Source organism: Schistocerca gregaria, chromosome 7 (assembly GCF_023897955.1).
Source record: "Schistocerca gregaria isolate iqSchGreg1 chromosome 7, iqSchGreg1.2, whole genome shotgun sequence".
Classification (NCBI taxonomy): Eukaryota; Metazoa; Arthropoda; class Insecta; order Orthoptera; family Acrididae; genus Schistocerca; species Schistocerca gregaria.
The window spans coordinates 103,429,880-103,447,743 of NC_064926.1; the positions used below are offsets into that span (position 1 = coordinate 103,429,880).

General features: G+C 39.7%; 1 protein-coding gene across 1 annotated transcript in view; it reads right to left on the reverse strand.

Annotated features, from left to right (window-relative positions):
• Positions 1 to 13,518, reverse strand: part of LOC126281195 (calumenin) — a 35,018-nt gene extending 21,500 nt beyond the window's left edge. Inside the window, exons 1-3 of the mRNA XM_049979904.1 lie at positions 13,195 to 13,518; positions 9,996 to 10,111; positions 9,789 to 9,916 (exon numbers count right to left, since the gene is read on the reverse strand). Of these exons, the coding sequence (XP_049835861.1) occupies positions 9,789 to 9,916; positions 9,996 to 10,109 (242 nt within the window). The 5' untranslated portion in view covers positions 10,110 to 10,111; positions 13,195 to 13,518. The remainder of the gene's footprint in view (positions 1 to 9,788; positions 9,917 to 9,995; positions 10,112 to 13,194) is intronic.
• Positions 13,519 to 17,864: the final 4,346 nt, after the last annotated feature.

Sequence of the window (17,864 nt, forward strand, 5' to 3'; positions counted from 1 at the left end):
ATGCAGCTCCCCATGCTACTCTATCCTGTGCAAACTTCTTCATCTCCCAGTACCTACTGCAACCTACATCCTTCTGAATCTGCTTAGTGTATTCATCTCTTGGTCTCCTCTACGATTTTTACCCTCCACACTGCCCTCCAATGCTAATTTTGTGATCCCATGATGCCTCAGAACATGTCCTACCAATCGATCCCTTCTTCTAGTCAAGTTGTGCCACAAACTCCTCTTCTCCCCAATTCTATTCAATACCTCCTCATTAGTTATGGGATCTACCCATCAAATCTTCAGCATTTTTCTGTAGCACCAAACATGTCGAAAGCTTCTATTCTCTTCTTGTCCAAACTATTTATCGTCCATGTTTCACTTCCATACATGGCTACACTCCATACGAATACTTTCAGAAACGACTTCCCGACACTTAAATCAATACTCGATGTTAACAAATTTCTCTTCTTCAGAAACGCTTTCCTTGCCATTGCCAGTCTACATTTTATATCCTCTCTACTTCAACCATCATCAGTTATTTTGCTCCCCAAATAGCAAAAATCCTGTACTGCTTTAAGCATCTCATTTACTAATCTAATTCCCTCAGCATCTCCCAACTTAGTTCGACTACATTCCATTATCCTTGTTTTGCTTTTGTTGATGTTCATCTTATATCCTCCTTTCAAGACGCTATCCATTCCGTTCATCTGCTCTTCCAAGTCCTTTGCTGTCTCTGACAGAATTACAATGTCATCGGTGAACCTCAAAGTTTTTATTTCTTCTCCATGGATTTTAATACCTACTCCAAACTTTTCTTTTGTTTCCTTCAGTGCTTGGTCAATATACAGATTGAAAACATCGGGGAGAGGCTACAACCCTGTCTCACTCCCTTCCCAACCACTGCTTCCCTTTCATGCCCCTCAACTTTTATAACTGCCATTTGGTTTCTGTACAAATTGTAAATAGCCTTTCACTCTCTGTATTTTACCCCTGCCACCTTCAGAATCTGAAAGAGTATTCCAGTCAACATTGTCAAAAGCTTTCTCTAAGTCTACAAATGCTAGAAACGTAGGTTTGCCTTTCCTTAATCTAGCTTCCAAGGTAAGTCGTACGGTCAGTATTGCGTGTTCCAATACTTCTACGGAATCCAAACTGATCTTCCCCGCGGTCAGCTTCTACTAGTTTTTCCATTCATCTGTAAAGAATTCGCGTTAGTATTTTGCAACCGTGACTTATTAAACTGATAGTTCGGTAATTTTCACATTGTCAACACCTGCTTTCTTTGGTATTCGAATTATTATATTCTTTTGAAGTCTGAGAAAATTTCGCCTGTCTCAAACATTTTGCTCACCAGATGGTAGAGTTTTGTCAGGACTGGCTCTCCCCAGGCTGTCAGTAGTTCTAATGGAATGTTATCCACCCCCGGGGCCTTGTTTCGACTCAGGTCTTTCAGTGCTCTGTCAAATTCTTCACGCAATATCCTATCTCCCATTTCATCTTCATCCACATCCTTTTCCATTTCCATAATATTGTCCTCAAGACCATCGCCCTTGTATAGACCTTCTCTATATTCCTTCCACCTTTCTGCTTTCCCTTCTTTGCTTAGAACTGGGTTTCCACCTGAGCTCTTGATATTAATACAAGTGGTTCTCTTTTCTCCAAAGGTCTTTCTAATTTTCCTGTAGGCTGTACCTATCTTACCCCTATTGAGATAAGCCTCTACATCCTTACATTTGTTCTCTAGCCATCCCTGCTCAGCCATTTTGCAATTCGTGTCAATCTCATTTTTGAGACGTTTGTATTACTTTTTGCTGATTAATTTACTGCATTTTTATATTTTCTCCTTTCATTAATTAAATTCAATATTTCTTCCGTTACCCAAGGATGTCTACTAGCCCTCACCTTTTTACCTACTCGATCCTCTGCTGCTGTCACTACTTCATCCCTCAAAGCTACCCATTCTTCTTCTACTGTATTTCTATCCCCCATTTGTGTCAATTGTTCCCTTATGCTCTCCCTGAAACTCTCTACAACCTCTGGTTCTTTCAGTTTATCCACGTCCCATCTCCTTAAACAAGCACCTTTTTGCAGTTTCTTCAGATTTAATCTACAGTTCATAACCAATAGATTGTGGTCAGAGTCCACATCTGCCCCTGGAAATGTCTTACAATTTAAAATCTGGTTCCTGAATCTCTGTCTTACCATTATATAATCTATCTGAAACCTTCTAGTATCTCCAGGCTTTTTTCCATGTATACAACCTTCTTTTATGATTCTTGAACCAAGTGTTAGCTATGATTAAGTTGTGCTCTGTACAAAATTCTACGAGGCGGCTTCCTCTTTCATTTCCTACCCCCAATCCATATTCATCTACTACGTTTCCTTCTCTCCCTTTTCCTACTACCGAATTCCAGTTACCCATGACTATTAAATTTTAGTCTCCCTTCACTACCTGAATAATTTCTTTTATTTCATCACACATTTCTTCAATTTCTTCGTCATCTGCAGTGCTAGTTGGCATATGAACTTGTACTGCTGTAGTAGGTGTGGGCTTCGTGTCTATCTTGGGCACAATAATGCGTTCACTATGCTGTTTGTAGTAGCTTACCCCAAATCCTATTTTTTTAAATTCATTATTAAACCTACTCCTGCATTACCCCTATTTGACTTTGTATTTATAATCCTGTATTCGCCTGACCAAAAGTCTTGTTCCCCCTGCCAGCAAACTTCACTAATTCCCACTGTATCTAAATTTAACCCATCCATTTCCCTATTTAAATTTTGTAACCTACCTGCCTGATTAAGGGATCTGACATTCCACGCTCCGATCCGTAGAATGCCAGTTTTCTTTCTCCTGATAACGACGTCCTCTTGAGTAGTCCCTGCACAGAGATCCGAATGGGGAACTATTTTACCTGTGGAATATTTTACCCAAGAGGATGCCATCATCATTAGCCATACAATAAAGCTGCATGTCCTCAGGAAAAATTACGGCTGCAGTTTCCTCTTGCTTTCAACCGTTCACAGTACCAGCACAGCAAGGCCGTTTTGGTTAGTGTTGCAAGGCCAGATCAGTCAATCATCCAGACTGTTGCCCCTGCAACTACTGAAAAGGCTGCTGCCCCTCTTCAGGAACCACACGTTTGTCTGGGCTCTCAACAGATATCCCTCCGTTGTGGTTGCTCCTACCATACGGCTATCTGTATCGCTGAGGCACGCAAGCCTCCCGACCAACGGCAAGGTCCATGGTTCTAACTAAGAAAATCAAAAGAAACACAAAACCACAGACAACACCACAACTGAACCAAACACAATCACGAACATTCTGTGCCATAACAACTACACAGAATAATCAGGAAAACATAAGAGACAAAATGGTACACAATGAGATACAAATACAAACTCTCACATAAAATCACTAACATTTTCAAAGGACAGGGCACAAACACAGCACACACAACAGACAATTCTATCCAAAAATAAACCTGGAAACTGACAAGAGACATACACATATAGCAGAAAGCAAGTTTATATCAAAGTTAACCCCTGTAATGGCAGATATATTACAAGAAAAACAGGCTAAATGTCTGATATCAGATACAAACATGTGAGAGCCTGGATGTATGGGACAAACCACTCCAAATTTGCAGAGCACCTACGAGATCACAATCACAAGCCAAACTCCAGAGAAGAAGACAAATATAAATCCAAACAGTACAAGACACCTTTAACACCACAAGAAAATTACGACATACAAAAAGTCAAAGCACAACAGAAAACCCTGTTGAATGATCAAGAAAGCACGACAAACAACTCACTGTTTGTACATTAATAGATACAACAACACAGAAAAATTCCAGTAGAGGATCATCATCATAATTACCCCTTCCTGCTCGCTCTTCCATGAACTCTTCACAGAACATCAGCAGAACACCACAACTTTCAACCAGCCTCTAACAGCTCTTACATTCACATTCTACAACTCGCCCTGACTAACATCCCCCCTCCCGTTCTCTCTCTCTCTCTCTCTCTCTCTCTCTCTCTCTCTCTCTCTCTCTCTCTCTCTCTCACACACACACACACACACACACACACACACACACGTAACTGATCCTTTGTTATGTCTGGAAAATCATTTTTAGATGTATTTTCTACCAAAACTTACAAATAATCAGATTGGATTCAGAATCCTTTTGTCACAGAAATTAAACATGTGAAACACACATTGCTAGAAGGTCAGAAAGAATTTGAAGAAACGTCCTGTGGCTCAAATTACAAAGTCTACAACCTAATATGTCATCTTTACGATAAATAGCAATCTACCTTTTCCTTACATTGTTGATATTCCAACCTGGAGTTTCCAATGTTTGATTTTGCCCGATGGCTTTTCTTCCATCCCACAACCCTCTGATGTTTTTCTCTGTTACTATTTTCTATAGCATTATTCTTATCAGGGTGTGTTCTCTCTCTTCTTTCACCACTTTCCACACCACACGAACTTCTGAGCCACACTGTATCAATGATCATCTGCATAGGTTGTTGAACCGATGCCCAAAATTCTTCCCAATGAGTATTTTTATTCATATTGATCCCACTTCCTCCCTCAACCTTACATACTTGAACATTTTATTTTCCACACCTACCTGCACCACATGAACCTTTAAATCTCCCTCTAATCAATCCCCCTGCCCCTCTCATCCCTTACTGCAACACACAAATAATCCCATAAATCATCCATTCCTTTTCTCCCACATTTCTGTATGTTTTACATATCTGTGCATGTTTTTGTATGTCTCTATATACTATTTACACATCCTTTCCCTTATCGAGTTCCCCTCACAACCATCCAACACCTTGTTTTGCCACTTCCACGTCATTCCCATTTCCCCTATGGCACCCCTGCAACAGTGGACTCCTGCTTCATCTTTCTGCATCAGTTCAGAAAAGTATCCCTTTCACCAACTAAAACCCAGTCCCACATTCTGTCTCTTAAATGCTGCCTAAGCCATGGAATCCCCCCCTTCCCCAATGACCTAACCATAAAGTTTCTTTCTTTGCATCCAACCCCTCTTTCAACAATGACCTTCACATTTTCCGATTGACCTGGCACTGCAAAGACACATCTCCATGGCACAGGCATCCCAAAATCACCTTTGCTCCCTCCACAAGATACTGCTACTGTGCAATCCCTGAGCCATATATCAAATCTCTGAAACTATATTAAAAACAAAGATTCCAAGACTTACCAAGCGGGAAAGCGCCGGCAGACAGGCACATGAACAAAACACACACACAGAATTACTAGCTTTCGCAACCGATGGTTGCTTCTTCAGGAAGGAGAGGGAAAGACGAAAGGATGTGGGTTTTAAGGGAGAGGGTAAGGAGTCATTCCAATCCCGGGAGCGGAAAGACTTCCCTTAGGGGAAAAAAAGGACAGGTGTACACTCACGCACACGATATGTCTGCTTGTGTCTGTGTATGTGCGGATGGATATATGTGTGTGTGTGTGCGTGAGTGTGTGTGTGAGTGTGTGTGTGTGTGTGCGCGAGTGTACACCTGTCCTTTTTTCCCCCTAAGGGAAGTCTTTCCGCTCCCGGGATTGGAATGACTCCTTACCCTCTCCCTTAAAATCCACATCCTTTCGTCTTTCCCTCTCCTTCCTGAAGAAGCAACCATCGGTTGCGAAAGCTAGTAATTCTGTGTGTGTGTTTGTGTGTTTTGTTCATGTGCCTGTCTGTCGGCGCTTTCCCGCTTGGTAAGTCTTGGAATCTTTGTTTTTAATATATTTTTCCCATGTGGAAGTTTCTTTCTATTTTATTTAAATCTCTGAAACTGAATGCTTTGCTCTTCAGCACCTTGAGGATCATTCCAGACACCACATCCATAAGTTATCCAACTTGCTGACATGCAGCTGACGGCACGGGCCATAATTATCCTACCCACAGTGTCCCTCCTCATCAACCCCCCAACAGCACCCAAACCCTCCCTTGCTGACTTTTTCAACTTGCCACATCCCCCTAAACTCCCAACCAACACTACACCAGACTAGAGCTGAAGCTTTTCTGCAACACTGTTTTTAAACTTTCCACCGAAATCCTCTGCCCCATAGAAGTATCGGTCCTATACAAAAACCTCACCTTCAACACTGCATTCAAATTTAACCATGCTAGACCTGTCAAAGGCCTACTCTCCTCCTCCTGATCCCTGCAATGGAAACATTTCTTTGCTTCCAATCCTCCAGCCAAAGCCAAATTAATCCCAATATGGAACCCTGCCTCTAGCAGTTCATATCACCATCCAAATATAATCCTCTCCCCCTCCCACCTAACCACCTGCTAGTCATCCTCCAACTTGGCCTCACCATCTTTACCCAGGTCCTTTCCTCAGAACAACAAACTTTAAGCAGAAGAAAGACCAGCCATACACAACCTCAAAACAAACCCTGACATAATCAGGTTACCTACAGACAAAGGTTACACCACTGATGTTATGAATCACAGTGACCACCTTGCAGAATGCCTCTGCCAGTTACCTGAATCATCCATCTATAAACTCTGCCAGAATGGTCCCATACCAGAAGTCCAACATAACCTCCAATTCCTGCTTAAATCTTTAGGCCCTTCTCATAACCTCTCCCCTGAATCCACTTCCCTCCTCACACACACACCTTCTATATACTCCCAAAATTCACAAACCCAACAATCCTTGACATTCCATTGTGGCTCGTTATTGAGCCACCACTGACAGATTTCCAGATCTCACTGACCAACACCTCCAACCAAGTGCCCGTAATGTAGACTTCTACATCAAAAATACCAACCACCACCATCCCCACCCCTTCAGCTCCGGGTCTTTACTCGTCAGTGTTGACACCATCGCTCTACACACCCACATCCCTCATGCCCATGGTCTTATAGTTATTGAACAGTACCTTTCCCAAAATCCTCCAGACTCCAAACCCACCACCTCATTCCTTTTATGCCTTACTAACATTAGCCAAACTCATAATTACTTCTCTGTTGACAGGAAGGTATACACTGTGGAACAGCCATGTGCACCTTCATTACACCTTCCCATGCAAACCTGTTTATAGGTCATCTAGAGATATTCCTAGCATCCAAAGACACCAAACTCCTAACCTGGATCAGGAATCCTGATTCAGGCTTCATGCTGATATCTTCATGGTTTGGACTAAGGGCCAAAACACCCTATCTTCTTTCGTTCACAGTCTCAACACCTTTTTTTTGCCATCCACTACACCTGGTTCTCCAAACTCAAGTTAACCAACATACGTTTAGCATCTACTCTCTGCTGGTTCCATTCACACCTCTATCCACATTAAACCCACCAACAATCAACAGTGCCTGCATTTTGACAGCTGTCATCCTTTCTACAACAAAAAAACCCTCCCATACAGCCCAGCCATCCAGGAATGGTAATATATATGCAGTATCAAGAACTCCCTTGCCCAGTATGCTGAGGGTCTGAACAAGGCTTTCACAGACAGGCACTACTGCCTTTGTGACCCAAAACCATTCCGGACTGGGGTAACTGAACCATATCTTTCACCAGGGCTTTGATTATCTATCACCATGTCCTGAACATAAAACCATACTCAAGATCATTCCCATCCTTCTAAAAATAAAGTTCCATTGCTCACCTAACCCCCACAACATCCTAGTTCACCTCTATGCCACTCACAATCCCAACCCTCTGCCACTTGTATCATATCCCTGTGGAAGACCTACGTGCAAGACTTGCCCACCCACCACTTCCTATTCCAGTCTTGTCACAGGTTTATCCTATCCCATCACAGGCCATGTCATGTGTGAAAGCAGCAATGTCATACCAGTTCAGCTGCAGTAACTGCACAACTTCTATCGATATGACTAACAATCAGCTGTCCACCAGGACGAACAACCACTGCCCAACTGTGACCAAGAGCAAGGTAGATAATCCTGTGCCACAACATGCTTTATTTCAATGGTTGCTTCACTACTTGAGCCAACTGGATCCTGCCCTCCACCACCAGCTTAACTGTACTGCGATTATGGGAGTTATCCTTATAACACAATCTCCGCTTCCAAAATTATCTGGTCTCATCCTATGGTATCACACGTCCCCACTCCCTAAACCTAACAGTTTCCACCCCTCTGTCCTATCACCTATTCTGTCTGTCCTATCACTGTTCTCATCTTCCACCCTCTGTGTGCACCACTCTCTGCCTACGCAGCCACCCATCTTTCCTCCCTTCTCTCCTTTTTCACTCCATTCCTCCTCCCTCCACACCATCCAACACTGTGCCTGTTGGCAGTCTAGCCCCAGCCCACACTGCCAGACAGCACACTTCTCTCTCCCAACCCATAGACTGTTATCCTTCACCCTTCCCCGTAGCAATATTTCCTTTCCTTACATTGTTGATGTGCCTCATTAGAGTTTTCACTATATGATTTTGTTTGAAATTAAAAGCCTGAGTTTTCAAGAATAAGCTGTAACAGTTTTTGGCTTGTTGTGTACAAATTATTAGGACTTTTTCCTATCCTATTCACGTATGGAGTGTGGGAAGGATGATTACATAAACACCTTTGTTATCACAGTAATCACACTACTCTTGTCTTCGCAGCTTCTATGGAAGCAATAGGTAGGAGGTTTAAGAATATTCCAGAAATCATCAATTTAAGTTGGCTCTTTAAACTGGGTAGGCTTTCATGGAATATGTTGCATATATCTTCAAGAGTTTGCCAGTTGATTTCTTTCAGCATCTCCTTGACATTCTCCCATGGGTCAAACAAACCTGTGAACATTTGTGCTGCCATGTACATGTTCAACATTCTCTGTTAGATGCTGGCACTGACCCCACATACTTGGCAATATTCTAGGACATGGTGCAAAAGTGTTTTGTAAGCAATTTCCTTTTGCAGATTGATTGCATTCTCCTACCTGTTCACCAACTGATTGAAATCTACCACATTTTACCTACGATTAGGCTATGCAATTGTTCCGGGACATATCCTTACAAATGGCTACCCTAGGTATTTGAGCTGAGCGATGCCAACTGCGACTTATTCATATTTTAGTGACAGAATACTACCCTTTTTTTATTTTTGTGAAACGCACAGTTTTACATTATTGAAAATTTTCAGCAAGTTGCCAATCTATGCAAAACTTTGAAGTCCTATCAATATTTGTGCAGCTTTTTCTGAGAGCACTTCCTTATATATAACTATATCATCTGCAAAAAGGCTGATGTTACTATTAGTATTGTCTGGTTAGTTTGGAGGAGGTCATTCTGTTCAAATTAGCTCATTACATTTGAACTCAGAATATATTCTATGATTATAAAATGAATGGATGTCAAGAATATTGGATGGTAGTTTTGTACATCACAGCTGCTTTCTTATTGGACACACACACACACACACACACACACACACACACACACACACACACACACACACACACACACACACCTTACTTTCCTTTCATATCTCACACTGAACCCTGCCAACACTGCACTGCTACACATGTTGCCACTTCCCCTGATCTAGTCTCTTACTATGACTTATCAAATGTGTCCGACAGGTTTTTTTCCCCCTTTTCATTTTGTATTCTGGTAGTGTTTATGGCCATCAATAGCCTTAATCTATAGTGTAGCCAGTTATCAAAATTTACCAGATGAAGGCAACAGAAACCAAAAAACCAGTTCCAGAATCAGTACATGCAGTCAAGTACCTGAGTCTTACATACTGTTTGTGTTAATGATCATGTAGTTAATCTTAGTTCCAGAACTGGAAGCTCCTTACCCCAATCTCCTTTTGCTTTCTTCAGGTGACAGCTGATCAAATGTCTTTGCCTCTTCTCCCAAGAATGCTTCATGGTCATACTGGGTATTATGCTCTGCATTCTGGTAATGTTCCTGATCACTCAGATCCTAATAAAAGGAAGTTTTCCATTTAGTGAAATTAAGATACATATATTATTCTCATAAATTCTATGTGAATATAACTTACATTGTTCAAGACTCTGTCTTTTTTTTCTTTGTCTTCTGGTTTTGGAATGGCCAGAGCTACACTGATAACCAGAAGTACAAATGCTGAATGGTACATCTTACCAACACACGTCATTTCTGGGAAAAAGACAAAAATAATTAAAATTTAAATAAATCTTCGAAACGTCATAACAAGCTAACAGAAAAAAGGGACTGATTAACAAAAACACAATTAGAGTTGTATATAGTATCTAAATCAGCCAAAACCCAAGTGCTGATTTGGAGGTGGTGAATCCTGACCTTCCTCTAATCTATGAACTGACTTAGCCAGTCAGTTACAGCAGGAGCCACAGTTTGTCATTGGCTTTGTACCATGGTGCAATTCAACAGCATGTGCAAGGAGATCCATTATCATATCCCTGTTTTTATTTGACTACTATTCCATCACAAACAATGTAAGATCACTCTACCATACTTTATGCTATGTTGTATGTCATTATGTAATTGTTACACATCTGTTGTTTGTTGCAGTTCTAACCATGAATTAAGTGAAAATGGCACAGAGATTAGAAATTTCTGATCATGCCCACACTGCGATTAGGGTGGAGGCGGTCACCTCTAATGGTGCAATGATGGTGGAGGTGGGATAGAAGAGACACACAACTCTGGATGTGAAAACAATAAAGAGACTGCATGCAAATTTGTTGCGTACAAGTTTAGTTATTTACCAAAGAGGTGATGGACCCCCAAAGACAGTTTTCACTGAAGAGAGTAAAACCAGCATTGTTGCAGCATATGTACAAAATCCCTGACACAATATCAGAGGGAAACTAGTTTATCATATGGTTCAGTACAACAGATAATGAAGGTGATTGACTGGAGACAGTGTAAATTGCATTTTTTCTAAGCATTGTCACTTTAAGGCTCTGATGTTAATGGAGTTTGCTGAATCCACATTACAAATGATGGAAGACAAACCAGATGTTATGGTCAGACAAAGCCTTGTTCCATATGGGTGGGTTCATAAATTGCTATTACTACAGTCTAAGTAACTACAGTCCTGAAGTTATGACTGAAAAACTGCAGCGTGTCCTTCATTGACTGTAGTGTGGTATTCATGTTGATGCTCTAATCAGTCCTTATATTCTCCATGAAACAACGAAGGCACAGAGGTAGGGGTGTTGGGGGAGGGGGGGGGGGGGGGGGGAGACACACTACTAACTTTTGTTTATCTCATTGTTTTAACTTGGGGCAGTATGGACAATCTGCACTTTATGCACAATGGGGCATCTCCCCAGTTTGCAGTGATTTCATGAGAATGGCTTGACAATGCTTTTCCAGGTATTGGACATTGTGGAAATGAGTGGCCACCGAAAAGTCGAATGACACCACTCGATATTTTCCTCTGGGGTTAATTGAAAGCATATGCCAGAAAACCGCATGACTTGGCCACTTCAGAAGCAGTCATCAGGTAAGAGCATGCGCGTGTACCAAATGATATGTTGCAAAGGTCTGTCACTCCGACTGGAAAAATGTGTTACTAATGCTGGTGCCTATGTGGAATATGAAATTGAAAGGATCACAGTACACTACAGAATAGAAAGCACGAGCCACAACAAAACTCTCAAAGACACATGAATGCCTACTGGAAAGCTCTTCTACATTCACTGCCCTCTTCCAACTGACAGACATGACCAGTAAGCACAGGAAATGTCCAATTAAGAGGGAAATTGGAAATTTATTGAGGTTTTGCTAAGTACATAAATCTGGTCTACATTTAAATAATAAGACAGGAGCACATACAGAAAAGTTCTGATAAACTATACAGGGAAACTGGGTCTCATGGACAATGTGAGCAATTGATGAATTCTTTTAAGTTTGATGATATACAAAACATATATGTTGCCTGACCTGTTTTTGTTTGTATGTTTAGTGATAAATGTCAGTACTGCATTTTGTTTGAAGTATGTCATTTATTTATTGTGGGTTGTGGCTTACATAACACTGTTTACTTGACCCAAACAGATCTAGTGAAGATCGTGATCCATTGGGAGGAAGAACATTTTGGATCATGCACTACACAAGCCTGCAATCCAGACTGAACTATATCATAGCCAGATGACTACGTCAGGCTGGAATGAAGTCTAGTGTGAGTTGCAAAGCCAGTAAAATGAATATTTATTATACATTCAGTATTCCAGTTACATCTGCATTTCTGACCAAAACCCCTACTTTCCTATTTTAGTACAATAGATTAAAGTCTTTATGCATCTGAGGGGGTTAATAAGAAAATTACCAGTTCAAGCCCATCAATTTATCAACACAATATCAAGCTGTTAAAAACCCTGATAAGGATGACATTGGAAGATAGATTTAAGAATCATGGGGAAAAGACAAAGCAATATGTGACATTACAATGTGTGGAGAGAATACCACACAGGAATGAAGGAACAAAGGCGGAAATATACAAAACTGCAAACATCCCTATCATGACAGCAACGGATTAACAGAAAGCTAAGCACAGATAATGCAACATATGCGACTTTTTATGGGTATTACGTACATAAAGAGAAATTAACAACTGTTACCATAATCTTATGCACTAAGTTAGTTCCGTATTGCAGAATTGTTCTTATATTTAAGAAAATGTGGCTGAAATTACTGAAACATAGTACGGAAGAGTGAGAGCGGCAATGAGGGGTGGGGCTCGCGGAACGAGAGCCAGGACATTTTCTAGCATGACATGCATCGGGGAACTTTTGGTTGAAGTCAATATCAAATGGTATTTTATTCTGGTCAACACCCTGTCAATAGGCAAGTCGCTGAATACTGAGCATTCAGCAGGCTTTTCACATCGGTGAAGGAAACGTTAGAGAATACTTTGAAATGTCTCCGCGTCCACATGAAATGTTTTGGTAAAAGGTCAGAAAACCAATATCGGCTTCGTTTCGCAGCTCTTAATCAATTTAGTACCCTACTTCAGTGCTGTGGACAGCAGTTGGTAATTAAGACTCTCACTACATAAGGTACTTTAAAAGTGTCACTGAGACCCATAAATAAGTAAAATCTTTATCCGCTGAACATTATATGACACAACGAAATCTTTTACACCTAATGGCTCGACTTTCCAAGAGCAGTGAATTTAAATACACGAAGTCTTTAATATTTACGGATTTCCATAGTAAGACTATGAATACGTTAGTTTATTCTCTGAAACGTACCTTCAATAATAATATAAATATTTCCAACTCATAAGTTCAGAAAACCCACCGCGCGATTTCTCCACGTTCACTTGTTTTACTGTCAAGTTCCAACTCAGCTTACAGGGTAGCCAATAGCGGTGACCGAAACTTCCTCGTCACAGTCTATACCGCAGTCTAATGTTAGACTGTGGTCTATAGTATTTATTTATTTATTTTGTCCTTCAAATAGCATATGTATAGAATATATACAATGATATTGGACATGGTTAGGTATTTACAAGGTAAAATACAGTTTGTATTCCAATCCTAAGGACTAGATATTAAAGTAATTTAGCAAAGATTCATACATACAACAAACATTACAGGCAACATACAAGATAGAATATTAATAATGCGTCTTTATTTTTGTTGTTTGGCTTTTATATATTCTGTTAGACTGTAAAAACAATGATCAGTTAAATATGCCTTTGCTTCAGCCATAAAACTACAGAGTTTACCTATTGATTTAATATGGTTAGGTAGATTATTGAAAATCTTTATCCCAGTATGTAGTGTGCCTTTTTGGCACAATGATTAAATTAGATTAGATTAGATTAGTACTTGTTCCATATATCATGAATACGACACTTTGTAATGATGTGGAACGTGTCAAGTTAATAAAAGGTATCTATACAAGATATTACATTATACAAAATATTACATGACACTCAATTTTTTTTTTTTTTTTTTTGAGATTCGGAAGTTACCCACTTACTATATCCAAAAATTCATTTAATGAGTAGAAGGAACTGCCACTAAGAAATTCTATTTATTTCCTTTGAAATTCTATCTGGCCGACTTTTGATGCTATTACATAAGTGTGACTAAAGACTTTTGTGGGAGCATAATTTACCCCCTTCTGAGCCAAAGTTAGATTTAACCTTGAGTAGTGAAGATCATCCTTTCTCCTAGTGTTGTAGCCATGTTCATTGCCATTACTTTTGAATTCATTCGGATTGTTAATAACAAATTTCATAAGTGAATATATATACATACATATATACATATATACATATGTGTGAGGATAAATAACTGTCTGCAGGATGATCTTGGATGAGCTCCAGCAATTATTCTGATTACACACTTTTGTGCAATGAACTCTCGTTTACTCAATGACGAGTTAGCCCAGAATATGATGCCACACGAAAGCAGAGGATGAAAATAGGTGTAGTAAGCCAATTTACTCAGATGTATATCGCCAAAATTTGCGATGACCCTAATAGCATAAGTAGCTGTGTTTTTAGTAGTTCAACCCCTCATCTATGCATACTCCTAGAAATTTTGAATATTCTACCTTAGCTACCAATTTGTGATTGAAGTCTATATTTATTAATGAGGTCATTCCATTTACTGTGTGGAACTGCATATACTGTGTTTTGTCAAAGTTTAGTGAGAGCCCATTAGTAGAGAACCACTTGATGATTTTCTGAAAAACATCGTTTACAATTTGACCAGTTAATTCTTGTCTGTCGGGTGTGATAGCTATACTTGTATCATCGGCAAAAAGTTCCAGCTTTGCGTCTTCGTGAATATAGAATGGCAAGTCATTAACATATATTAAGAACAGCAGAGGAACCTTGTGGCACCCCATTCTTGATTGTTCCCCAGTTTGAGACATCAGCAGTTTTTTGCATATTATGTGAACTGTTTATTTCAACTTTCCGCACTCTTCCAGTTAGGTATGATTTAAACCATTTGAGCACTGTCCCATTCATATTACAGTACTTGAGCTTATCTAGACGTATTCCATGATTTACACAATCAAAAGCCTTTGATAGATCACAAAAAATCCCAACAGGTGACTTCCGGTTGCTCAGCGCATTTAATATTTCATTAGTGAAAGTATATATAGCATTTTCCGTTGCAAAACCCTTCTGGAAACCAAACTGACATTTTGTTAAAACTTTATTTTTACAAAGGCGTGAAGCTACTCTACAATACACTAGTTTTTCAAGAATTTTGGATAACACAGTCAGAACAGAGATTGGGCGGTAGTTGTCATCAGACGTATCCCCTTTTTCATGCAGTGGTATAACAATGGCATACTTCAGTCTATATGGGAAAATACCCTGCATCAGAGAGCTATTACATATGTGGCTAAGAATCCCACTTATTTCTTGGGAACAAACTTTTATTATCCTGCTGGAAATGCCATCAATCCCATGTGAGCATTTATTCTTGAGAGAGTTTATTATCTTCCTAATTTCAGATGGTGAGGTGGGTGGAATTTCAATTATATCAAATAGTGTGGGTAAGGCCTCTTCCATTAACTGCCTTGCTTCTTCTAATGAACATTTAGATCCTATTTTCTCTACAACATTTAAAAAATGATTATTCAAAATGTTTTCAACTTCCAACTTGTTGTTTATCAAGTTTCCTTTGGCTTTGATGGTGATGCCGTCATCGTGTATTCTTTGTTGTCCTGTCTACCTTGTAATAATATTCCAAATTGTTTTGATTTTGTTATCAGAGGTATTAATCTCAGACATGATGCACATGCTTCTGGACTTTTTAATACCTTTCTTAATGTAGCACAGTAGTTTTTATAATATTTGGCTGTTTCTGGGTCATTATTCTTTCTCACTGTTGGATACAGTTCCCTTTTGTGGTTACAAGATATTTTTATTCCTTTAGTAAGCCAAGGTTTTTTGCATAGTTTCTTATAATTAGATTCAACTACTTTCTTGGGGTTAAAGTTTTCAAATCGTCTTATAAGTGTATCATGAAGTAAGTTATATTTTAAATTAGCATCAGGTTCCTTGTACACCTCATGCCAGTCTAACTGCTGAAGATTTTCTCTGAAATTTCTAATTGCTGAGTCATTAATTGAACACACAACTTTGTAGGGTAGTTTTGAATTACTGACTGGAGCTATCTCATATACTGTAACTACTGAGCATCATGATAAGAAAACCCATTCTCAACAGGTCAAGAATTTATGTTTTTAAATCTGCCTTGGTCTATAAAAGTGTTATCTATCTATGTGCTGCTGTCCTTTACTATCCGAGTAGGAAAATTAATGACAGATGTCAAATTGAAAGAACCGAGCAAGACTTCCAGGTCATTCTTCCTATTACACTCTTTCAATGAATCAACATTGAAGTCCCCACAAATAATAATTTGCTTTCCCCTATCTGACATAGCACAACAAGGCATCCAATTTTTCCAGGAACAAATATTATAAAAGAGCCCTCCAGTTTAAGTTGACTTTCACATGCTTCTATATCTTTGCTCTAGACAAAACTTTTTTTATCTAAGTTTTCTACACAGTGATAACTTTTGACATATGTGGCAACTCGTCCTCCCACCCTGTTCTCTCTACTCATATGTGCAGCTAGTTGATAACCACTGATGTTTGTTTACTTTTTCCATATCAGACGCAATGTGATGCTCAGACAGGCATAACATATCTATTACATTATTAGATTTAATGTCATCTAAACAAACCAGGAGCTCATCTACTTTATTCTTCAATCCCGGAATGTTTTGGTGAAAAATGGTAACATTATTTTTTACTTTACTTTTCGGAGAATCTACTTTTATCTTTAATCCACCAATATTTTGGTTAAATATGGTAATATTAATATTTACTTTCCTGTTGTGAGAATTTTGTGAGTTTTGGACCTCTTTAGCACCTGCCTGCCTGAACTTCTCATTGGATACTGATATTAGCCTAAAAAAAGAGGTACATCCATGAGTACTAGTGTCCCCCCTTATGGATTTTGTTAACAACTCTGCCAGTTTACCCTTCCCTTTCCTATTGAGATGTAGGCCATGCCTTGTGAAGTTAAAAATAAAGGGTGGTTCAAAAAGAGCGCCAGTTTTGAATCGGCTGGTAAATTCTTCTTTGTCTGTTAGTTACATTGTTTTGATTCATTTCTATTTCCAGGAAACATTCTGACTGTTCAGTCGGTTTGAATTTCTCGCATTTGGTGTCTAATCATTGAGCTATTAAATTCTATATAACGTATGCTAATCGTGAAAACGTGTTATCAGAATTTACAAAGTTAAGCAGCAACTGTTAGGCAACATCGCGCGATTCTCGGGCGTAATGAGGCACCAAATGAATCATTGAGCGTCATCTTTCTGGCTGAGTGGTTCATGGTAATGTTGCTGTTAGCCCGATGAATTTCAGTTCGTTACCGTTTCCAACACTGGGCTTAAGCTTTTCTTCAGTATGGAGAATTCTCCCATATAATCTCCATTAACGGCCCTATAAAAGTCACTTGATGTAGCAGCTGAAAGTGACAGATCACCACAAGAGACGTCTGCCCCTGGTAGCTGAGTGATCAGCGCGACAGAATGTCAATCTTAAGGCCCCGAGTTCGATTCCCGGCTTTCCCAGCGATTTTTTCCGGTCAGGGACTGGGAGTTGGTTCTCCTAATCACCATCATTTCATCCCTATCGACGCGCAAGTCGCCGAAGTGGCGTCAAATCGAAAGACTTGCATCCAGCGAATGGTCTACCTGACGGAAGGCCCTAGTCATGACATTTACATTTATTTACCAGAAGAGACGAGAGTTTGTTGACTATGTTCTGTGACGGTGACAACTTTGAAAACAAAATCATCTTTGGTGACAAAGCATACTTAAAATCCTTACACGATCCAAGAAAGGGAAACGCATCCATAACAAGTGGTGTGGTTTTT